The 24,555-nt window shown below is 42.0% G+C and overlaps 3 protein-coding genes across 3 annotated transcripts in view; 1 reads left to right on the top strand and 2 right to left on the bottom strand.

Annotated features, from left to right (window-relative positions):
* LOC138352466 (coagulation factor V-like) overlaps positions 1-12,942 on the bottom strand; it is a 97,056-nt gene extending 84,114 nt beyond the window's left edge. The window contains exons 1-4 of the mRNA XM_069304963.1: positions 12,885-12,942; positions 10,363-10,453; positions 9,669-9,848; positions 304-481 (exon numbers count right to left, since the gene is read on the bottom strand). Of these exons, the coding sequence (XP_069161064.1) occupies positions 304-481; positions 9,669-9,848; positions 10,363-10,453; positions 12,885-12,942 (507 nt within the window). The remainder of the gene's footprint in view (positions 1-303; positions 482-9,668; positions 9,849-10,362; positions 10,454-12,884) is intronic.
* A 35-nt stretch (positions 12,943-12,977) lies between these two features.
* On the bottom strand, positions 12,978-13,817 carry LOC138352467 (mucin-22-like). Its single transcript, XM_069304964.1, has one exon. The coding sequence runs from the start codon at positions 13,815-13,817 to the stop codon at positions 12,978-12,980; it is 840 nt and encodes a 279-aa protein (XP_069161065.1).
* A 6,882-nt stretch (positions 13,818-20,699) lies between these two features.
* On the top strand, positions 20,700-22,765 carry LOC138352468 (uncharacterized). Its single transcript, XM_069304965.1, has 2 exons — positions 20,700-20,957; positions 21,162-22,765. The coding sequence occupies exon 2, from the start codon at positions 21,269-21,271 to the stop codon at positions 22,763-22,765; it is 1,497 nt and encodes a 498-aa protein (XP_069161066.1). The 5' UTR covers positions 20,700-20,957; positions 21,162-21,268.
* The last annotated feature ends 1,790 nt before the right edge of the window (positions 22,766-24,555 follow it).

Consider the following 24,555-nt stretch of genomic DNA (forward strand, 5'->3'; position numbering starts at 1 on the left):
CCCAGTGCGGCTCTCATAGCACTGTTTAAGGCAACGTCAAGCTTTTTCCACTGTTGGTGTGATAGACTTGTGAGTGCAGGTGTGGCATAGTCGATCACTGATCTGACTGCCTGTACATAGTATGTGGGAAAGACTTGCAGATTGGCTCCTCCAGAGAGGGAGGTTAGCGACCTGAGGATTGCTGTCCGGGCCACAGTTCGCTCTCTCAAGTAAGTGACCTCAGCATTAAAATTCATGTGTGTGTCCAGAATTATTCCTAGGTACTGATAGGTGTTCACCCATTCAATTGTGTGACCCCTGTACTGTGAGTTGGATGTTGGGCTTCGCTATTTTTATGGGCATGGATTTTGTTTCTGAGGGGTTGAGTTTGACACCAATCTGTTTTGCCTCTTTACTGATGCAGTCTAAACATTTGGGTGCAAGGCGCGCCTCATCCCTTTCTTTTATGATGATGACAAAGTCGTCCGCGTAGTTTAGCAGCCTGCAGTGATGTGGGAATTTCAACCTCATTATTTTTTTATTAAACAGTTGAAGAGAAGGGGGCGGAGAATCCCTCCTTGCGTTGTACCATTTTCATGTCTTTTGTATTCAGAGACTGTGCCATAAAGTTTTACTCTTGCTTCTCTGTTTATGAGACAGTTTCTTGGTCCAGGAGAGCAGGTTGCCTCTGATCTCTTTGTCGATAAGGCAGCAGAGAATAGCTGGGGCGCTAGACAGTTCAAAGGCTTTCTCGAGGTCCAGGAATATCAGCATGCATGGTCTGTCATTCAAGTGGGCTAACAGAGTTGTAATACATTCCATTGTGCTAACCCCTCTTCTATAGACACATACCATGGTGCAGTTTAGGCATTTTCCACTCCAGTCTGTTGAGTGCCATTTTGTCAGCCGTCTTGACTGCACATCTTTGGAGAGAGATGGGCCTGGGATTAGCTGGATCTTTGGGTTTTGGGATCGGCACTATGTCTGCTCTATTCCAAGCAGAAGGTCTAGTTTGAGAAGTCCAGGCTAAATTAATTAACCTTAGGTATGCAGCGTCTCCCTCTGGGCCGAGGTTTCTAATCATTTTATAGGTTATTTTGTCGGCTCCAGGGGATGTATCCTTGGAGTTTTTCTTAGCCCGATTGAGCTCATCCAGTATGAAAGGGACATTAGTGTCAGAGACTCCTTCACATGCTGTAAGGATTCTGTGCCACCTTCCTTCCTCTAATCCTGTCTGCATTGCTAATACATCTGGTGGAAGCTGGTTGCTGGCTGCTGCAAATCTGGTTGCCAGTACTTCGGGTTCCTGTTGAGGATCCTTGGGGTGTGGAGCTTTAGGTGTTTTAGGTGTTAGGGGACCCCACCTCCACCGCGTAACGTAGTGGAGGTGGGGTCCCTCGATTGTTTCAAGCGCAGGTTGGACATGTATATGAGTGGGATTGTGTGGTTAAAGATAGGAGCTGCCTCGTATGGGCCAATAGGCCTTCTGCAGTTACCTTTGTTCTTATGTTATTATCTCTTTTTTAACACTTCTAACCAGTTGTACGAATTCCTGTTCTAAACAGGCTTCCCCATTCTTAATCCTTTTGTACCACGCTCTCTTTTTACCTATAAGGTTCTTCAGGTCCTTTGTTATCCACCTTGGATCATTAGTATTCGATCTATTCAATTTATATGGTATACTACATTCCTGGGCTTCGGTTAGAATATTTTTAAATAGGTTATATTTTGAATCCGCATCGAAAACCTCTTTTAAGTCACCTATCTCTGGGTTAACGTCTAGCTCCTATACCGGCCCACAACCCATACCCAAGACTTTCCAATCTATTTTACCCAAAAAATTTCTAAGGCTATTGAAATCAGCTTTTCGAAAATCAGGCACTTTAACAGAATTTTCTCCTACAGATCTATTCCATTCTATGCTAAATCTGATTTCTTTATGATCACTGTTCCCTAGCTCACTCCTTATTTCGATGTCATTAATTTGTGTTTCCCTGTTAGTTAACACTAAATCTAAAATATTATTTCCCCGCGTTGGTTCCTTAATGTGTTGCGTAAGAAAGCAATCGTCAATTAATTCTAGAAAATCTTCTGCTTCATTTTTCCCTGTTTTATTCAACCAGTTAATTCCACTAAAATTAAAGTCACCCATGACATATATACTGTTAGATCTAGATGCTCTAGATATTTCATCCCATAGATGCTTTGCTTCCATTCTGTCTAAATTTGGTGGCCTATATATAACTCCTATTATAATATTATTTGCTTTTTCTTTTAATTCTATCCAAATAGTTTCTGTATGTGGCTCAGTTTTGATTTCTTCTTTGAGCCTACATTTCAAATTGTCCCTAACATATATGGCTACTCACCCTCCTCGTCTAATATATTTATCTGTGTGAAATAGTTTAAATCCATTTATTTGATATTCAGCTAATAGTTCTCTATTTTCTACATTCATCCACGTTTAGGTAAGTGCAATAATATCTATTTTTTCTGTGCAGACAAGACCATTTAAATCGTTTATTTTATTTCTTAGACTTCTAGTGTTTGTGTAATATTCCCTAAGTGAATTGTTATTTTCAGGCTCTTCTCTTTTCCTTATCATTTTGCCAATTCTTTTCTCCCACAAACACATACTTTTATTACCTCCTTCCTTCAAATCAATTCCCATACCACTATCTACTTACAGTTTAAACCCAAACAAACACCTCTAACTACTGGTTCCAACGAGTTCGCAACAGCAACAACCCCAGCCCTCGATAGATGCACCCCATCGCGAGCATACATTTCATTTCTTCCATAGAAATGTTCCCAGTTGTCTATGAAAGATATTGCATTTGATTTGCAATATCTTTCCAGCCGACAATTGACACCAAGTGCCCTCGACATCTATCCATTTCCCACTTCCTTTCTTGGAAGAATGCCACATATGATCGGGATTCCTCCCTTGCTTCTAACTAATTCAATTGCTGTTTTATACCTCTGAATCAGTTCCTCACTCCTAACTCGACCAACATCATTTCCTCCCGCGCTAATGCAAATAACGGGATTGTTCCCATTTCCAGCCATAATATCATTCATGTTGTTTATAATATCACCAATCACCAATACCATTACATACTGTTACTGAACATTTTGTCTGTTGTACTGGCTACTGAATTTGATTTTGTTGACCCCCATAATATCGTAGCAAGCACTGACAGTGATAGCCTAGGATAGATTTTCTATCGTTATGCTAAAATCCTACCTCCTTCCTTGAGGCTACCTTGAGGTGCTTCCGGGGCTTAGTGTCCCCGCGGCCCGGTCGTCGACCAGGCCTCCTGGTTGCTGGACTGATCAACCAGGCTGTTAGACGCGGCTGCTCGCAGCCTGACGTATGAGTCACAGCCTGGTTGATCAGGTATCCTTTGGAGGTGCTTATCCAGTTCTCTCTTGAACACTGTGAGGGGTTTGCCAGTTATGCCCCTTATGTGTAGTGGAAGCGTGTTGAACAGTCTCGGGCCTCTGATGTTGATAGAGTTCTCTCTCAGAGTACCTGTTGCACCTCTGCTTTTCAACGGGGGTATTCTGCACATCCTGCCATGTCTTCTGGTCTCATGTGGTGTTATTTCTGTGTGCAGGTTTGGGACCAGCCCCTCAATTATTTTCCACGTGTAAATTATTATGTATCTCTCCCGCCTGCGCTCAAGGGAGTACAGATTTAGGCTCTTTAGTCGGTCCCAGTAATTTAGATGTTTTACTGAGTGGATTCTAGCAGTAAAGGTTCTCTGCACGCTCTCTAGGTCAGCAATTTCTCCAGCTTTGAAAGGGGCTGTCATTGTGCAGCAGTACTCCACTCTAGAGAGCACAAGCGTTTTGAAAAGTATCATCATCTCTAGTGTGAAAAGTTTTGAAAAGTATAGCATCTCTAGTGTGAAAAGTTCTTGTTATCCAACCTGTAATTTTTCTTGCAGTTGTGACGGCTACTTTATTGTGTTCTTTAAAGGTAAGGTCTTCCGACATGAGTACACCCAGGTCCTTTACATTGCCTTTTCGTTCTATGTTATGATTTGCCTGAGTTTTGTACGTGGTTTCTGTTTTTATATTTTCAATTTTTCCGTAGCGCATGAGCTGAAACTTATCCTCGTTGAATACCATATTATTTTCTGTAGCCCATAGAAAGACCTGATCTACATCTGATTGGAGGTTTGCCGTGTCCTCTATGTTGCCAACTCTCATGCAAATCCTAGTGTCATCTGCAAAGGATGATACAGTGCTATAGGTTGTGTTCTGGTCTATGTCCGATATGAGGATGAGAAAAAGTACTGGAGCAAGCACAGTACCCTGGGGGACTGTACTGGAGCAAGCACAGTACCCTGGGGGACTGTACTGGAGCAAGCACAGTACCCTGGGGGACTGAGCTCTTCACGGTTGATGGACTGGATTCTATTTTGTTGACTATTACACATTGGGTTCTGTCAGTCAGGAAATTGTAGATCCATCTGCCTATTTTCCCGGTAATTCCTTTTGAACGCATTTTATGTGCAATAACACCATGGTCACATTTATCAAAAGCTTTTGCGAAATCTGTGTAAATTACATCAGCGTTTTGTTTGTCTTCCATAGCATCTAATGCCATATCATAGTGGTCCAGCAACTGCGACAGGCAAGAGCGCCCTGTTCTGAAACCATGTTGTCCGGGGTTATGGAGATGCTGTGATTTCCATGTATTTTGTGATCTTACTTCTTAGCACTCTCTCAAAAATTTTTATGATGTGCGATGTTAGTGCTATCGGTCTGTAATTTTTTGCCTCTGCCTTATTTCCTTTTTTATGGAGTGGTGCTTTCTCTGCTGTTTTTAGTATGTCAGGGATAACGCCAGTATCTAGGCTTTGTCTCCACAGAATGTGAAGGGCCTGCGATAGTGGTTTTTTACAGTTCTTGATGAATATGGAGTTCCAAGAATCCGGGCCTGGTGCAGAGTGCATAGGCATACTGTTTATGGCTTCTTCAAAATCTAGTGGGGATAGGGCGACGTCTGATATATGATTTGATGTTGGTATCATATCCATGAAAAATTAATTTGGGTTATCAATCTTTAGTGCATTTAATGGCTCACTGAAAACAGAGTCGTACTGCTTCCTCAGTAACTCGCTCATTTCTTTGTTGTCATCTGTGAAAGTTCCATCTCCCTTTCGCAGGGGCCCGATACTAGATGTGGTTTTTGATCTTGATTTTGCATAGGAGAAAAAATATTTCGGATTTCTCTCTATTTCAGTGATGGCCTTTTGCTCTCTTTGCCTCTCCTGGGTTTTGTATGATTCTTGTAGCTTGAGTTCAATTGTTTCTATTTCTCTACCTAACCTTCTTCGCCGTTCTTGAGATAGAGTGCGACTCTCAAGTTCCGCGATTCGTTTTCTTCGCCTATATAGGGAACGACGTTCCCGTTCCAATCTGCATCTCTTTCTCTTTTTTCTTAGGGGTATGCGGTTTGAACATATTTCTAGTGCTACTGAGCTTATTTTTTCCAGGCACTGGTTCAGGTTTGCATTTCCTAGCTGTTCTACCCAGTTTATTTCTGTGAAGTCCTGGTTTATTTGCTCCCAGTTTATCCGTTTATTATTGAAGTTGAATTTGCTGAAATCTCCTCCACCGGGAATCTGGACTGGTTTTGAAAGTCCATTCCCCATGGTTGTCAGAACTTCAATTAAGTTCTGATCTGAGTAACAGGTATTTGTAATCATTATGTTCCCGATCAACTCATCATTATTAGTGAAAATGAGGTCCAGCGTGTTCTCCTTCCATGTTGGTTCTACTATTTGCTGGTTTAAGGCAAACCTATCGCACATCCGTAGCAGGTCATTTGCATGTGCCTGTTCATTTAGGCTACTTCCTGGTATTCTTTCTGATATTACTCTATTAATATATTATTAGTATTAACCACCTCCTTGGTGGTTAGCACATAAATAATATATATATGTGTAATCATATACAAATACTTTGAGAGGTAATCAGTGTCACTGGAAGTACCACAAGTTAGATCTTCAAAATTACCCTTGGTTGGTGCAGGCACTAATTAACACTCAAAAGGTGAAATAATTATAAGTAAATATAAAAAAGATACACAACACAACTCATGCTGGTATAGGTCCCACCCGAAATAGGGTCTGCACAATTAATTAACTATAATTAACCATAATTAATGGTTAATTAATATGCACAATTAATTATGGTTAATTATAGTTAATTAATTGTGCAGACCCTATTTCGGGTGGGGCCTATACCAGCATGAGTTGTGTTGTGTATCTTTTTACTATTTTCCAGCATGAGTTGTGTTGTGTATCTCAACATAACATTGCACCAATTATCCTGATAGAGACACTCGTGTTAAGCGACTCGAGGAAATGCTCAAGATGTCTCAAAGCACACAGCATCAACGACTGTGAAACCCAACTATTCACGTGCAATAGGTGCAGAATGGGTAAGCACCATGCAGCACTGTGCAGACATATGAAAATAAGGTCTCCAAACCCTAAGGTGAGAGATGGAACGCCCACCACAGTACAGTACTGCAAGATGCAACAGAAAATTAGTGTCCTGTCGACAAGGTCCACAAATAATGCGACTTTGCCTACTTACCAACTTACCATTAATACTAAGAGGGCCAGGGTCCATACCCGAGGGTTGAACAAATCAGCCTGTTCAACCGAGGGTTGAACAAATCAACCTGTTCAACCGAGGGTTGAACAAATCAACCTGTTCAGCCGAGGGTTGAACAAATTTTGTGTAGTGTAGTGACCCGAGGGTTATTTGATCAGGGGTCCCAGAGAATATTTATTACACAAAAAGTGGCAGATGATCTACAATTAAAGCCTGTAACCCAGGTGACATTAAATATATCGGGGTTCCTAGCTGACACAGGACCTCAAGTCTACCAGGTGGTACAACCATCAGTATGTTTGGGCAGCTAGTACAAGTACAAGCCATTATGGTGGACACAATTCCAATGGACATACATTAAAAGGTTTAGGAGCTATTGTCCTATTCCTGAGAAATAGGGGAATGAAACTGACAGATAAAATTAATCCTGATCACCTCACCGACATCGGAATCCTTGTAGGCGCAAACTTGTATAACAAATTTATCATTAGCCCAACTAAATATCAGTGTATTAACATGTTAAATTCTGCTGGTGGCAAATTACTCACAGGCCCAGTACTCACAGGCCTAAGGAAGCCTATGCCTGTATACCAACAATACAAAAATAAATTTGAATTAGTCAACCGATTATACAACTCCAGTAAAATTATACTAAGGAGAACACAGCTTACTATATCAACAGAAGTTGATCTTGATATCATTTATAGCTGAAGATGTATTCATGAGGCCTCAGTGGCAAATCAGTGAACAGTAGCCTAGACAGCTACAGGTCACTGCGACCAATGTCACTGAACCCACTGCAGTCTCAGAGCCATACTCGACTTTAATGATTGAGTACATGCAATCCTCTAAATTAACTAACCACATTAAAACCTAATTTGTCAGCTAAATGAACTCCAGCAAATAACCACATGGGAGCATAGTTGACTATATAAATCCGACAACTGATTTTGATATATTTATTATTAGACACGATTTATTCCATTAGCCTCAATGGCTAATCAGTGACCTGAATAAGCCACAAGTCACTGTGACTAATGTCACAGATCTCAGTGCAGTCCCAAAATCATATTTGACTGTCGTAATTGATCACATTCAGTTCTCTGGATTAAATAAAATTTAACTGGGCTATAAATTTAGCCTCACAAGAGTTAGCAGGGAAATGAAATCGCCTAAAGACTTCCAACACCTGTAACTCTAGTACAGGACATCCGTCCTGTTTGAACTGACATACAAAAGTGTCATGTAATAAATACTAACACCAAATTAATCAAATAATTTTAAATAGGAGTTTCAGTATTCTCCTGTTCTAAATATTGGACTTCGACCCGTGTTCCCCCCACCCCCCCATCGAATTATGTCGGGAAACCCGATACCATTTACTAACCGTTAATAAAATATGCAGTTAATATTACTGTTGTTTTGTACTAACAAACTAAACAAAACATCTTAGTTATTCATTAAAAAAAAAAGAGCTTGTTGTGGATTTTCCCTGAGAAAAATGGAATATCATTGCAGCGTCTCCATTAAATTCACCAGCAAATAATATTGGAAATTCTTCTTAAAACATCAGTCTCTGGACTGTAAACATAAAAGCATTTCCCTTGAAAGAACTTAATTATCAGTACTAAAACATATTAAATATATAACTTTTCCACTTCTTGATAAAACGCATCTGGAGAAGACGCCTGATGCGTCAGTCGTAGGCAGATGCCATTAATTTAACGTAAGCAACAAGTCTCACTTGGAGCCCGCTTGAAGCTCTGCAATTATTTCCTTCTAGACGTAGTGTTATGGTACAAACAAACGTCCCATCATCAGCACGATCTTCGTCAACAGTATATTTTCAAATATATGTAGAAATATTCTTACTTGAGTTTTCAGGCTTTGAATAGTGGAAAAGTGTTAATATTATATTAATGTATAATAATAATAATAATAATAATAATAATAATAATAATAATAATAATAATATTTATTCAGGTAAAAGTACATTCATTCAAAATAAGTTACAAACAGAATGTTGGATTTTTGTCCTAGTATCACATAAGTGTTGATACATGATTTATGAGAATTCTTGAGTGTGTTGCTGGCGATGAGTCACAATAACGTGGCTGAAGTATGTTGACCAGACCACACACTAGAAGTTGAAGGGACGACGACGTTTCGGTCCGTCCTGGATCATTCTCAAGTCGATTGAGAATGGTCCAGGACGGACCGAAACGTCGTCGTCCCTTCAACTTCTAGTGTGTGGTCTGGTCAACAGTGTGTTGCTGTTATATCAGGTTCATGTGACTGAATCCCCTCTCACACTCAGCAGTACTAATTTGAATAACTTGTGAACAGCTCAGTAATGGATGTAAATCTTGATGGGGATGCGGTGCCCGTGATCCTCCACATAGTCTCTGAAGGTATTTAGTGCAGAGTAAGAAGAAAGTTTAAATCTCTTACAGAGATAATATTTCAGCTTCTCCGTAATTAGGTGGTATTTCATCAGCCCAGTAGTTTTTTCCAAGGACACACATTTCACTTATCAGTGATTTATACATACTTTGAGGTTTAGAAATTGAACCTCATGTTCAATTTCACGTTGTTGGATGTTGTCGTAAACATGCAGTGCTGCACAACATGCACAAAACAAGTAAGAAACTGTTGATAATTAATGGAGACAACTGTCTTGTTTCTTGTTATGGTAATTACTCCAAACTTCTTTTCAATTGCCTTTTAAGCTTCTAAAGCTCTAGTGCCAGGTTTCTCTTTTAGTCCATGCAGTGACCTTATTCTCCGTTGAATCAGTTTGTCTGCGTACACAATCGAAGTAGTGTGTTTATGTAGACCCTCTGACAGTAAACCAAGTTCATGCACTGTCATACATTAGAGCTAAATCCAATATAAATTGTTCTGAAGTTAGCTTCTTCAACAGACCTTCAAAGCTTTTTCTATCAATTCCAAATCTTGTTTCATCTTTCATTGCATTTTAAAAATGAAAACAAAGTGCTTCATAATTTTTCCACACTACTAAAACTGTTCGAAACGAGCTGGCCACCTACCTGGTGCTCAGAACAATGCCTATTTTGCAAATCTGTTGTCCAAGTTGAGAGGCATTTTCAGATAGTTCTTTTTGATTTAACGGTGATCTATTGTAAACTGAATACAATTTGTCCGTAAATGCTTGAAAATTATTAATTGTATTAACGTCTCTCATTGAATCACCTTCTTCAAGTTCTAATCTGTGATTAAGACAGCGCCAGATTATTATATCAGGGTAATGTTCCTTGAGAATTGTTGCAACGCCAGATTTAACACCAAGCATGATACTTGCCCATCACCCCAAATGCTATAAGGTTATGTTTCAAATATGTCATGAAACCCATGATAATTAAGACGGCTCAATAGATGCTTAGCAATAGTTGCTGTTTTCTGATCAGGTAGTTCAACCAGATCTAAGAACGTGAAATGAGGATTACCTTCCTTCTCACTTTCACATTTAAAGTAAACTATCAAGGTTGTTTTAATGCTCCGGCTTGTCGATTCATCAATGATAATATAAATTTTGCCATTTATCTGCTTGATATGCTGGCAAAATGTTATGCCAGCATGTGCAAAAATAAGTGAATTTTATATCCATTTTATGCCAGCATGTGCGGGAATGCAATCCCATTCTTAAGTTCCTCACTGGAACTGCTTTTGCAGTTCCAGTAGGGAACTTAATTGAAGCCATGCTTAGAATCATGGGAAGTTTGCCTAGAAGCCATGATGGGGATGTTTGTGAGAAAAAATGTGTCTGCATTAAAACGAAATCCACGTACCTCCAGCCACCACTTTACTAATGCCACTGAAACACAGAAGTGGAGTGGCCAACTCAGTATATCACACGACATTAGAACCACCCTAAAAAGCACTAAATTATGTAAAGGTGTGTGCAGCAGTTTTGTCACTTTAGCTGCCTAGTATTTAATAATAAAATATACTATTGCATGAATAAAGAACACCTGTCTAATGAACTACTTCTAAACCCATGAACATTATCGCTGAATATTCGTATCCAAAGCGGTAGGTTGGCAACTTTGTCTTATACCGTTTGTCTGTCATAAATGGATAAGAAGCGTTCACACTAATATTTTCTGTCAAGATCAACCATCACCCACAAGCTATCGTCTCCCTTTCCCCTCATCCTCTCTCCCTTTCTATTCTCCCTCTCCCTTTCCCCTCATCCTCTCCCTTTCCCATCATCCTCTCCTTTTCCTCTCATTCTCTCCCTTTCCCCGATTACATCACCCATTTGTAGTTCTGCCGGAGCGGCGCTCCAGCAGCACTGCACCACTGATTTACTCATATGCAACCAACATATACATGTCTAATCCTAATTTGAAAAATCAAATTGCCCTGCCTTTATATGGTTTCATCCACATCCTGGTGTTTTTAATCTTATTTTATTACTCTAAAATTACTTATTTAATCTAAAACGAGAGTTGTATTGTGAAACAAAAATGAAGTTGAGAAAAAACTGTGAGATTTCATAAAAATCTACAATCAGAATCATCAATCATTTAAAACATTTGTTTCAGACAAATGAAACATCTCTTCCATTTGTCTAGAGTATGGCTGCCGAGTTCCTTGTCAGAAAACTGAAGAAATCACACCGAGATGCTGTTAAGAGGCGGCTTCAGATATTGTACTTTTCTTCCTACGAATCCTCCACTGTTTCAATAGTGGGAAAACTGTACTTCTGAAGAGGGCTCATGACTCCCTGTGTTTTCACCAGAATCATGGTTGCATAATTTTATGGTCAGGGTGGTACAGTGGAAAGGTAAGCGACTGGAAATTGCTTGATCGCGGGTCCGAGGCCCCTTAGAACTGCGTTTGATTTTCTCGGTGATATCTATATAAATAAAAACGTTAATGTTTGTTTGCTCAAAATCGCTAATCTTCGAAATTTCTTCACCGATTGCTTTGAAATTTTGACACTACGTTTCATTTGCATCCGAGCGGGTTTTTATATACATACTATATAGATGTCCGTCTATGACGGGTAAAAGACATGATTTTTTGAAAAAGTGAATATTCATGTGTAGAAAATTTTTGAAACCTCTTCAGGGATTGCTTTGAAATTTTGACACAATTTTGCATTCGAATAGGTGCGTGTTTATATATACCTACTATAGACATGCCTCACCTGTGACAAGAAAACCATGTTAAAAAAAAAAAAAACAGCGCCATCTGTTGGACGTAAGAGCAATACATGCTGTAATCTCCGAAAGTTCTTCACCGATTGCTTTGAAATTTTGACACAACGCTCCATTCAAATACGTGCGTGTTTTTATATACCTACTATTTAGATGCCACACCTGTAACAGGTAAAAACAGGTTTTTCTTGAAAAACAACGCCGTCTGTTGCACGTAAGAGCAACACACACACTATACTAAATATGTTATGATACCATTTCAATGTTTCCAATTGCACTGATAAATTGAATTTTCATAGATTTCGATTTATTTTCATTTTGATTTAATTATTTTGTACGACATTGCGTTGGAATTGAGATGTGTTGTTTGCCATACCATTCATTTCGTGAGTATAGTTTAATATTTTTTTGTTATTGTCAGCTTTTTTGTCAGATCATTTGGAATGCATCGGACGAGGGAGAGGGGAATGTTGGGGGGGGGAGGTCGAGGGGAGATGGGAGGGGGGTAATGGTAGGGAGGACGAAGGGACGGGAGTGTGGGGATGGTGAGGAAGGCAATGGGACGGGGGATGGGGGTAATGGTGGGGAGGACGTGGGGGACGGGGAATTGGGGGATGGTCCCCTCGTCCTCACCCCTAGAGGGATGGTGCGTGCACTCCGTGACCGCGGAGTGGAGAATGGTGGGGAGGATAAGGGGACAGAGTAGTGGGAGAATGGTGGGGAGGACGAGGGGACGGGGAAATTGTGGGTGGGGGACGAGGTGACGGTAGAAAAGACAAGGGGACGGGGGAGTGGAGAATGGTGGGGAGGACGAGGAGATGGGGGAAGTGTGGGAAGGGTTAGGAGGACCAGGGAACTGGGGAGGGGGGGAATGGTGGGCGAGGGGAGGGTTGCTGTGGCCCAGCAACGTGCATGCGTTGTTGAGCCACACCAACGCGTGACCGGGAACAGCTAGTCTACTATATATCTACAAAATACACACAAATTTGGTACTCTGCTCGAATATAATACTTTATTGAATATGCTAGGTAAGGGTTCACAAATCTCTTATTTTCATTCTCTAAGCAACCTGGCAAATACTTTGACTGGCCTGGCGGACCTTGCTTGAATTTGTTATAACTTCCATTCTGGCAACCATTATCTCCGTAACTAGTTGAGTTGGTCTTATCCTCTTCACCCCCCAATATAACTAGCTGTGGAGGTCTTATAACCCCCAACATAACTAGCTGTGGTAGTCTTATAACCATCAACATCACTAGCTGTGGTGATCTTATCCTCTTCACCTCCAACATAACTAGCTGTGGGGGTCTTATCCTCTTCACCACCAACATAACTAGCTGTGGTGGTCTTATCCTCTTCACCCCTAACATAACTAGCTGTGGTGGTCTTATCCTCTTCACCACCAACATAACTAGCTGTGGTGGTCTTATCCTCTTCACCACCAACATAACTAGCTGTGGTGGTCTTATCCTCTTCACCACCAACATAACTAGCTGTGGTGGTCTTATCCTCTTCACCCCCAACATAACTAGCTGTGGTGGTCTTATCCTCTTCACCACCAACATAACTAGCTGTGGTGGTCTTATCCTCTTCACCCCCAACATAACTAGCTGTGGTGGTCTTATCCTCTTCACCACCAACATAACTAGCTGTGGTGGTCTTATAACCCTCAACATAACTAGGTGTGGTGGTCTTATAACCACCAACATAACTAGGTGTGGTGGTCTTATAACCCTCAACATAACTAGCTGTGGTGGTCTTATCCTCTTCACCACCAACATAACTAGCTGTGGTGGTCTTATAACCCTCAACATAACTAGGTGTGGTGGTCTTATAACCACCAACATAACTAGCTGTGGTGGTCTTATAACCCTCAACATAACTAGCTATGGTGGTCTTATAACCCTCAACATAACTAGCTGTGGTGGTCTTATAACCCTCAACATAACTAGCTGTGGTGGTCTTATAACCCTCAACATAACTAGCTGTGGTGGTCTTATAACCTCCCAACATAACTAGCTGTGGTGGTCTTATAACCACCAACATAACTAGCTGTGGTGGTCTTATAACCCTCAACATAACTAGCTGTGGTGGTCTTATAACCCTCAACATAACTAGCTGTGGTGGTCTTATAACCCTCAACATAACTAGGTGTGGTGGTCTTATAACCCTCAACATAACTAGCTGTGGTGGCCTTATCCTCTTCACCACCAACATAACTAGCTGTGGTGGTCTTATAACCCTCAACATAACTAGCTGTGGTGGTCTTATAACCACCAACATAACTAGGTGTGGTGGTCTTATAACCTCCCAACATAACTAGCTGTGGTGGTCTTATCCTCTTCACCCCCAACATAACTAGCTGTGGTGGTCTTATCCTCTTCACCCCCAACATAACTAGCTGTGGTGGCCTTATCCTCTTCACCACCAACATAACTAGCTGTGGTGGCCTTATCCTCTTCGAAAAATTCCACAGTTCACCCAGTGAGCCAACTGCACGCTGACTTTGTCTCCAGTAGCAAAGAACCTCCAGTTGCAAAGAAACCTTCACTCACCAGACCACTCTACAAGTGATCATTTGAATTTCATCATGGAATTCCAATTGAATTATAATCGATCCAGCAATGCTGCTCAGTGTAGGAAAAGACCATCTATACTGGATACAAGTTCTGAAAGTGACGGCGAGTGGCATCACGTGAATAAGGCTAACAGGACAAGCCACTCCATGACGACCCATCGCCCATTAATCTCTCCAGCTTCTCCAGCTTTCCCAGCGCCTCAGACTAGATCTACGCTTCCAATCTTCAAAGTGCAGCACACCGAAGGTAAGTCTTCTTACGCTACTGTAGTGGACCTGGAAAAAAGAGTACCCCCAGCTCCAGATCAGAGCAAAACCTAATCTCAGAGGAGAATACATTCTGAGGCCTAAAGACGAGTCGGCAGCTACGATTCTAAAAAATGACGCCAAATGTGATGAACTGAAACCAGAGGATAAAATAAGTAAAATCATTGTCCTCCACTATCCCTTGCATATGGCCCTTGGCCATCTCGAAAAGCTGAACTATGTGGTGTCAGCAGAGAGATGCCAAGTACGAACCACAAAACAGGAAACTCGACAAGTCCTTCTCACAGTAAGAGGACAGATTCCGGAGAAACTTGACCTTGCAATCTGGGGCGTGTTCCAACACAGGCCTTACACCCCAGAACCCCTAAGATGCTTCAGATGTCAGAGATTTGGGCATCACAAAGATGGCTGCCAACGCCCAGTGAGGTGCGAAGTCTGCAGCCAGCCCCATGACACAAAAAAATGTATTGATAAACTCAAGGCAAACCACCCTGTTCAGGCAAAATGCCCAAATTGTTCCAAGGCACATCATGCCTGGAACTTGAAATGCCCTGAAAGGCTCAAAAGGCTTCAAACGAACCCCACCACGCCTACAGGGGAGTCGAAACCCCCACCAAAACGAATACCAGCTCCCATGCCCACTAAAACCGCGTGGGGTCTACCCATTCAAGAAGAGGGGGCACACGGCCCTTCACCATCGACCATGGTGAAGGGCGAGAAGACCTCTGTACAGGACAAAAAGGAAGATGGAGGACACAAGAATCATGTTCAAAGCAGTCGGCCTCTCATTTCATCCAGTAAGCACACTGGGGCCAATAGGAGTAGCAATTCCAGTGTCAAAGTTACCACCGAGAAGGGTCTAAAAGCTACTAGGCCCCAAACCTGCACAGCATTAAATTGTGCTCCCACTGAACTGGACGCTCTCTGGCCAATGCTCAAAACTTTGGTCACTAAGTTGATCAAAAGTCTGCTGTCATCACATGGAATCAAGCAAACCACAGAGACTCGGAAGACAATTGAGCACAAGCTCAAGAAATTCGAAGATGTAATATCCACACCGTCAAGACAGCAGGGCAGGAGACACCCCCATAAAAAAACAGATAGAGTCCAGCTCGTCGGAAAGCGACATTGATGAGTCAATTTCAGGTCCACTAAGAACCTATACACCAATTGCAACTTCCATGGCGTGTTCATCAGACTCCATGGATACCACGGAATTGTCAGCAAATTCCAAGAACCTAGAGGTCTAAAGATCCTGCAAAGGAATGCGCAAGGACTGCGCACTAAATTGCAACACTTGCAATGCATAGCAGCAACCAAGGGCATAGACATCCTGTTACTACAGGAGAGCTTGCTTCGAGCCGGATTAGAACCTAAAATCTCAGGCTATCGAGCCTTCTTCCTTCCATGGATCAATGGGCAATCCAGGGGATGTGCAATCTATGTAAAATGTGACCTGATCTCCAAGTCCATAACCAGCCCACCCAATTGTGGAGCAGGGACAGAGGTAATGGGAGTTACCATTGAGCTAAGACACGACAAACTTGAAGTGTTCAATGTGTACAGGTCTCCACAAGCCGAAATGGATCTCTCTGTGTTATTTGGACACGCGACAACAACAAACACAATCATTTGTGGAGATTTTAATGCCCATCATCGATTGGCACTGGGCTCGAACAGAACAAATGAAGCCGGCATTCACATTTCACACCTACTAGACCAGCTTCCAGAAATACAAATCCTAAACAAGAATGAACCTACCCACATCCAAGGAGGCAGATTAGACCTAACCTTCGTTTCAGCCTCCCTAAGAGATGCAGCAACATGGTCAGTTGAGCCCACACTCACAAGCGACCACTATGGGGTCTAAATTGATCTTCAGTTAGACCTACCCACCCCACCTCCGCCTCCATCTGAAGCCTGGAACTTTGCTTTAGCAAACTGGGACCGATTTCAAAACCTCATTTCAGAGTGGCAAAGAAACTATGATCTTCCCGAAGACATTAATCAGGCAGAACAAGAATTTGTCAAAGCGATTCAAAGTGCAGCCAACCACTCAATCACACTGAAAAAACAGTCCACCGGACACCATAAAGATCATTGGTACTATTGCGAACGTGTCAAAGATCTCAACCATAGACTCAACAGAACAAGAAAGTTAAACAAAAAGCAGCCAAGTGACCGCAACAGGATCTTACTTTGTGAGGTCAAGGAACATGTGCATCGAGAGACCAGACAAATAAAAGAACAAAAGTGGCTGGAATGGTGTTCACACCTGAATGAACACACCTCTCTCGGAAAGATGTGGCAGCAAATTCACCGGGCCAAAGGGAATAAAACACCTAAAGCTCCACACCCAAAGGATCCTCAACAGGAAGCCGAAGTACTGGCAACCAGGTTTGCAGAGAGAGCAGCCAACAATCAACTTCCACCAGATGTATTAGCAGTACAGACCGGACTAGAGGAAGAAAGGTGGCACAGAATCCTTACAGCATGTGAAGAAGTCTCTGACACTAATGCCCCCTTCACACTGGATGAGCTCAATCGGGCTAAGAAAAACTCCAAGGATACATCCCCTGGAGCCGACAAAATAACCTATAAAATGATTAGAAACCTCGGCCCAGAGGGAGACGCTGCATACCTAAGGTTAATTAATTTAGCCTGGACTTCTCAAACTAGACCTTCTGCTTGGAATAGAGCAGACATAGTGCCGATCCCAAAACCCAAAGATCCAGCAAATCCCAGGCCCATCTCTCTCCAAAGCTGTGCAGCCAAGATGGCTGACAGAATGGCACTCAACAGACTGGAGTGGAAAATGACTGATGATGATGATGAAGATTAAGCCACCCAAAAGGTGGCACGGGCATGAATAGCCCGTAAGTGGTGGCCATTTTAAGCCATTACCAGTATCAAGAGCTGATACTGGAGATACGAATAGGCAGGGGTGCGAATAGCCCCCTGCATGATTGGAGATGTCTCCCTTGTGAATGTGTTAAGATGAAGATGAAGCCACCCAATAGGTGGCACGGAAAGTACCAATAGGTACTTTCCTAAAGCCACCCAATAGGTGGCACGGGCATGAATTGGTAAGTGGTGGCCCTTTTGAGCCATCACCAGTATCAATAGATGATACTGGAGATCTGTGGAGGTGCGACTGCACCCAGCGTGACGGGAGATGTCTCCCGTGTTTTAAACAGATGAAGAAAATGAAGATGAAGCCACCCAAAAGGTGGCACAGGCATGAATAGCTCGTAAGTGGTGGCCCTTTTGAGCCATTACCAGTATCAAGAGCTGATACTGGAGATCTGTGGAGGTGCAACTGCACCCTGCGTGACGGGAGATGTCTCCCGGACCAAGTGTGTGGGAAAATGACTAAACTGCACCATGATATGTATGCCTATAGAAGAGGGGTTGGCACAGTGGAATGTATTACAACTCTGTTAGCCCACTTGAATGACAGACCAGGAATGCTGATATTCCTGGACCTCGAAAAAGCTTTTGAACTGGCTAGCGCCTCTGCTGCCTCATTGACAAAGAGATCAGAGGCAACCTGCTCTCCTGGACCAAAAACTGTCTCATAAACAGAGAAGCAAGAGTAAAACTTCATGGCACAGTCTTTGAGTACAAAAGACATGAAAGTGGTACACCGCAAGGAGGTATTCTCAGCCCCCTTCTCTTCAACTGCTTAATGGAAAGAATAATGAGGTTGAAACTTCCACATCACTTCAGGCTGCTAAACTACGCGGACGACTTTGTCATCATCATAAAAAGAAGGGATGCGGCACGCCTTGCACCCAAATGCTTAGACTGCATCAGTATAGAGGCAAAACAGATTGGGATCAATCTTAACCCCTCCAAGTCAAAGGCCATGCCCATAAAAATAGCGAAGCCCAACATCCAACTCACAGTACAGGGTCAACCAATTGAATGGGTCGACACCTATCAGTATCTAGGAATCATCCTGGACACACACATGAATTTTAATGCTGAGGTCACTTACTTAAGAGAGCGAACTGCGGCCCGGACGGCAATCCTCAGGTCGCTAACCTCTCTTTCTGGAGGAGCCAATCTGCAAGTCCTTCACACATGCTATGTACAGGCAGTCAGATCAGTGATCGATTATGCCGCACCTGCACTCACAAATCTATCACACCAGCAGTGGAAAAAGCTTGAAGTTGCCCAAAACAATGCTATGAGAGCTGCACTGGGAGCCCCCATGTGGACCAGGCTTGAAACTCTTAGACTGGAGACGGGTTTGCCCTCTCTACAAGAAAGAATATCACAAAGGACAGCTTCAATTGTCAGTAAGATAATAATTTCTTCTGATCCAATCCCAGTACGGCAGGCCTTGGTGGTTGGACTAGGCCAAAACAATGGAAACTCTTGGGCTGCAAGAGCAGGAAAAGTCCTAAACAGACTACATTTAAAAAGCATGATTCTTGATAGAGAGGGTGATCATCCACACCCAAATTACACTCCTTCTGCGCCGTGGGAATAGCCTACTTTCAAAATAGTAATAGAAAGTCTCCCAATGAAAAAGGCTGCCTATGATCCGACAATCCTAAGGCGCATAATAGAAGAGCAAATGTATAGCATAGCAGTAGCCGGAGCCACCCACATCTTCACAGACGGATCGGTGGACACAGAATATGAGAGTGCTGGCGCTGCTCTTTGCACGACCAGCGTACAGGCATATTGGAGACTGGGAGGACTAGTATCATCAACCCAAACTGAGCTGTTTGCCATACAACAGGCATTCGCATATGTGATTGCACAAAACATTCAAAATGTAATCATAAACACAGACTCAAAAGCTGCACTTCAAATACTAGGACAAAAACAGTGGAAAGATAATGTGGAAATAATTACCACCATTTTGTATCTTGGAGCAGTCGCTAAAGGCAAAGGACTCAACATAACCTTAAACTGGATCCCATCCCATATTGGAATCCCATTAAATGAAAAAGCTGATGAAATTGCTAAATTGGCAACTCGTCATCCAGTGATACATAAAACAATTCAACCCAGCCTAGAGAACATAAAAAACATCATCACCAAAAAACTCTCACATCTCAACAAAGCCTACCTGCACCAGAGAATAGCTAAAGGTTCGCCATCTGCAACATGGTATCTTCAGGCAACCAAATTAGAAAGGTTAAATATCCCAAAAGGAATCCACAGGGAAATAGCAGTTAGGTTATATAGACTACGTCTAGGTTACAGATGCAACTGGGAGATTGGTGAACCCCGACAGAGAGAGTGCATCTTCTGCCAAACTGTCACAGAAAAGCCATTACTTCACTATCTTCTGGAATGTGAAGCAACCAATGATCTTAGAAGAGCTTTAAGAGTTCCTGAATCATGCAGTGGCCACCCTGAAACCATCAACACAGCCACTCTCCTGGTCAACAAAGGTGTCCAGCAGCTGGACACCCTCATAAAAACTGTGAAGCAGTATCCTCCCCCGCGATAACAGCCTGATGGTTAAATGCAACCTCAGAATACTGAGAAAAAAATAATTGTACCACTTACGGGCTATTCATGCCCGTGCCACCTCTTGGGTGGCTTAATCTTCATCAATCAATCAATCTGGTTATAAATAGGAGCTGCCTCATATGGGCCAAACTTACGGGCTATTCATGCCCGTGCCACCTCCTGGGTGGCTTAATCTTTATCAATCTATGGGCCAATAGGCCCTCAGCAGTTACCTGTATTCTTATGTTCCTCTGAATGGTATTTGCAATTATCGATTCGAGCAACTTTCCCACAATTGACGTTAAGCTAATTGGTCTTGAAAATTGGTAACACATTAGCCTGATTCTAACAATTTAATAAATATGGTAGACAGCGTCTCGCGAAGGTCCTCTTTGCATTCTTTTAACAATTAAAGGTTCGCATGCAACTTTCCTTAAGCAATTCGGGAAAACCTGGGTAAATACCAGTTTAGAGACAGGGTTGTTGATTTGTAGAACAGATTTCCGGGTAACATAATAGTCGTGGGATCACTTTATTATTTCAAGTGTAGGTTAGACATATATATGAATGAGTTAAGGTGGATATAAATAGGAACTTCCACGCATGGTCCTATAAGCCTTCTGTAGTTTCCATAATTCTCATATTCTTTCAACTTCATGTAAGCTGAGCATCCGTGCACCGTGCCATTGACCCGCACTTCACGTGCAGGTAATGTTTCTCTCCTCAACATATCTTCGGCCAAATTATTGTGACTCATCTTCTATATTTCTTCCCTCACTTCCCCACGGTTCACCTCACCTGCAACCCAATATAAGCAGGCCCTCTCATTAGAGGTACCAATCCAATCAGACATTTGTCCAAGGTGTCCAGCAGCTGGACACCCTCATAAAGACTGTGAAGCAGTATCCTCCCCCGCGATAACAGCCTGATGGTTAAATGCAACCTCAGAATACTGAGAAAAAAAAATTGTACCACTTACGGGCTATTCATGCCCGTGCCACCTCTTGGGTGGCTTAATCTTTATCAATCAATTAGAGGTAGTTTTACGGACTATTCATGCCCGTGCTACCTCTTGGGTGGCTGTGTAACATTCGACCTTTTTTAAATTTTAGGCTTCAAATGAGAACTTAACCAGCGCATTAAAATGGACGCCACACAAAAATCAAATATTAGATTCCGAGCATTTATTATGGCTTTATCAAGCATCGACCCATATAAAATTTCCTGTCATCATCTTTTAGATACAATTGAGAGCAGTGAACGGAAGGTCGAAATTTTATTACGCTATGCCAGCTCTGAGATAGTAGCTGTCAACAAGGCCAGTCAAGCGATTTTTTGGGCACTAACGGTTGCTTCTTGCATGAGAAGAAAATCTGTTCAAATATCAGGTCGATGGGAGAACGTTATTTGGAAAATTGTCGAACTGTTAAGAAACTGGAAGAAAGAATACGACTTAGAGTTAAGTCCAGTAGTTTCTAAGTCTTTGAAGCCTTGGATATTGAGAATGTTCTCCCATCCAAGTTTGTGCCCCAACCCCTATCTCCGGCTGGAAATGCTTCGCTTTATCAGTATGTGGCCCGATAAGTACCTCCAGGATGCAACCGCTGGCCAGCATATCGTGACTGGGCTGGTGGACATGATCGCGTACCTGCAGGTAGATATCCTTATCTATAGTGAATCAAAGACTAATCTCTTTTACCACCTCATCAGTGTGTTTAACAGCCTTAATAAATGTGGTCATGTAAAGGCTGTTGCTGCTGCCGCTGTTACTCAAGTTCGAAATTTGAATATTGGAAAAGAAGCAGCTTTTTTCAGCCACATCTTGCAGCTCTTGAATCATAAGGCAGATGCAATACGAGACATGTATCTTACATGCCTGATTGATGCTATGCAAACTGCCAATAAATACGATGAAATATTTGGTCTGTTTGAGGTGCTCCTGTTTACACTGCCCACAATGGCTGCTTACGAATGCCCCGGTCTCGTCCATGTCGCGGCTGCTTCCCTCGTCAATTTTATTTCTAGTTTGGTTTCAATGGGACCGAATTTAAAACTTGAGAAATCTCTCGGCTTTCTATTGCTCTTCTCGAATTTAGATGTTTTTTTTGTGTTACTTGAGAGATCTATGGCTATTTCAACAGTCTTAGTTCTTGACCACGCTCACATTCTGGCGTTTGTCAACAAGCGGGCAGCGGAGTTCGGGTTCTCATTTCACCACTTCCCAAAATTATTTGAGGAATCGTCGGATCCATGTCCGGAGGAGTTCGTGGATAGCGTGACTGGTGCAGTTATGGAGGCTCCTGTCCTGCTACACTCGTCCAAGATGGTGGTGGATGAGTCGACACTGGTTCAACTGCTGCTGATGACCCCATTGGACCCCTTCACGAGGTGCCCTCTGGATCAGGGTTCCTACAGTCGCCTGCCTGACCTCCAGGCTGACATTGCTGCCTGGAGGAACACCAGAAGTCACATCCAGGTCCACTCGACTGATAACAACATTCCTATGAAAGTGGTAAGCACTGACGAGATGGAGAGTGATATTGGCGACGTGGAAATGATCATGGACACTGCAATACATAGTAACATAGACAAGAGCGATTGTCCTCTACAAATCTTGCTTTCACAATTTGACTATGTCTGATACTAATAATTGTGTGCAAATGCTCTCATATTTCAGTAAATTAATTTCTCAAAATTTCCAGTTTTTAGATATGTGACCCTAATCTTTATATAGATTGCTTTTGACCATCAGTTTTGAATAAAAAATAATCCTAAAATTATAGTTTGTTTTTCATTACTTTTTCATTTATATTTTTTTTTTAAATGTGTTTTAGAGACAGATGTTAACAAAGTGTTTTATAAATATATGTTAAAAATGTGTTTTATAGATAGATGTTAACAACATGTTTTATAAATAAATGTTAAAAACGTTTTCATTTATAAATAAATGTTAAAGTCTTTTGTCTTGCTATAATTATCATGCCAACAATCGAACATTCATCCTCCGGTGCCGGGAAAGAGTTGGAGATCCTCACTGCTGGATCATCTCGCGGCTAGTTATGTTGGGGGTGAAGAGGATAATGATGATGATGAAGATTAAGCCAACCAAGAGGTGGCATGGGCATGAATAGCCCGTAAGTGGTACAATTTTTTTTCTCAATATTCTGAGTCTGCATTTAACCATCAAGCTGTTATCGCGGGGGAGGATACTGCTTCACAGTCTTTATGAGGGTGTCCAGCTGCTGAACACCTTTGTTGACCAGGAGAGTGGCTGTGTTGATGGCTTCAGGATGGCCACTGCATGATTCAGGAACTCTTAAAACTCTTCTAAGGTCACTGGTTGCTTCACATTCCAGAAGATAGTGAAGTAATGGCTTTTCTGTGACAGTTTGGCAGAAGATGCACTCTCTCTGTCGGGGTTCACCAATCTCCCAGTTGCATCTGTAACCTAGACGTAGTCTATATAACCTAACTGCTATTTCCCTGTGGATTCCTTTTGGGATACTTAACCTTTCTAATTTGGTTGCCTGAAGATACCATGTTGCAGATGGCGAACCTTCAGCTATTCTCTGGTGCAGGTGAGAGATGTTGAGATGTGAGAGTTTTTTGGCGATGATGTTTTTTATGTTCCCTAGGCTGGGTTGAATTGTTTTATGTATCACTGGATGACGAGTTGCCAATTTAGCAATTTCATCAGCTTTTTCATTTAATGGGATTCTGTCACGAATCTTATTACGATTCTGCCAATTCTCCCGAACCTCGTATTATGTTATTGTTTTCTCTACGTAAATATTGCTGTCAGTTGTATAAGATTTGTGTATATAGATATATATACATTATATATATATAACATAGATAGCTGGGTAGTGTGTGTAAGGTTTGTTTTGGTGGTGGATGTCACGTGAAATTAGCCGTGTGGGCGGTTGACAATATTTGGGAATGGCCAGGGCGATTGTTGGCAAATCAATTGCCTATAGTTTTATATTTATTTATTCCCATATGTGGTAGCCGTAATATTTCAAGGAATGTGAGACCAGTAATTATAACTCTTAGTAATAATGTTGGAGTTTAGGGCTGACCTTTGTAAATAGAATGTTCACAATGTTCATGCGAACGTTAATTGGTATTTGGGTAGACGGTTAGTCGACGTTGGGCCTGCGGAGCACGTCCTGGGCAGTAGAGTGGCGGCTGCGGTCGAGTGCAGTTGTGTTTAAGCTAAGTTCTTGGTTTTTGTTATTTTAAGCCCATATAAGTATTAATTTACCTGGATAGACGATTTTAGTGTATTTATGGCTTACTCCATATTCTGGTGATAGTGCACAGGTCTCAAATAATTACTTGCATTCTATAGTATTACATGCGGATAAATATTTCTGGCTATTTATTTAATTGTTGTTAAGTTGTCACCCTTAGCAAAATATATTGTTCTCC

Source organism: Procambarus clarkii, chromosome 53, assembly GCF_040958095.1.
Source record: "Procambarus clarkii isolate CNS0578487 chromosome 53, FALCON_Pclarkii_2.0, whole genome shotgun sequence".
In the NCBI taxonomy this organism is placed as follows: domain Eukaryota; kingdom Metazoa; phylum Arthropoda; class Malacostraca; order Decapoda; family Cambaridae; genus Procambarus; species Procambarus clarkii.

Bases quoted from the DNA above. Each gene is read 5' to 3' on its own strand.
- LOC138352467 (XM_069304964.1), bottom strand. From the start codon at position 13,817: ATGTTGGGAGGTTATAAGACCACCACAGCTAGTTATGTTGAGGGTTAT.
- LOC138352468 (XM_069304965.1), top strand. From the start codon at position 21,269: ATGGACGCCACACAAAAATCAAATATTAGATTCCGAGCATTTATTATG.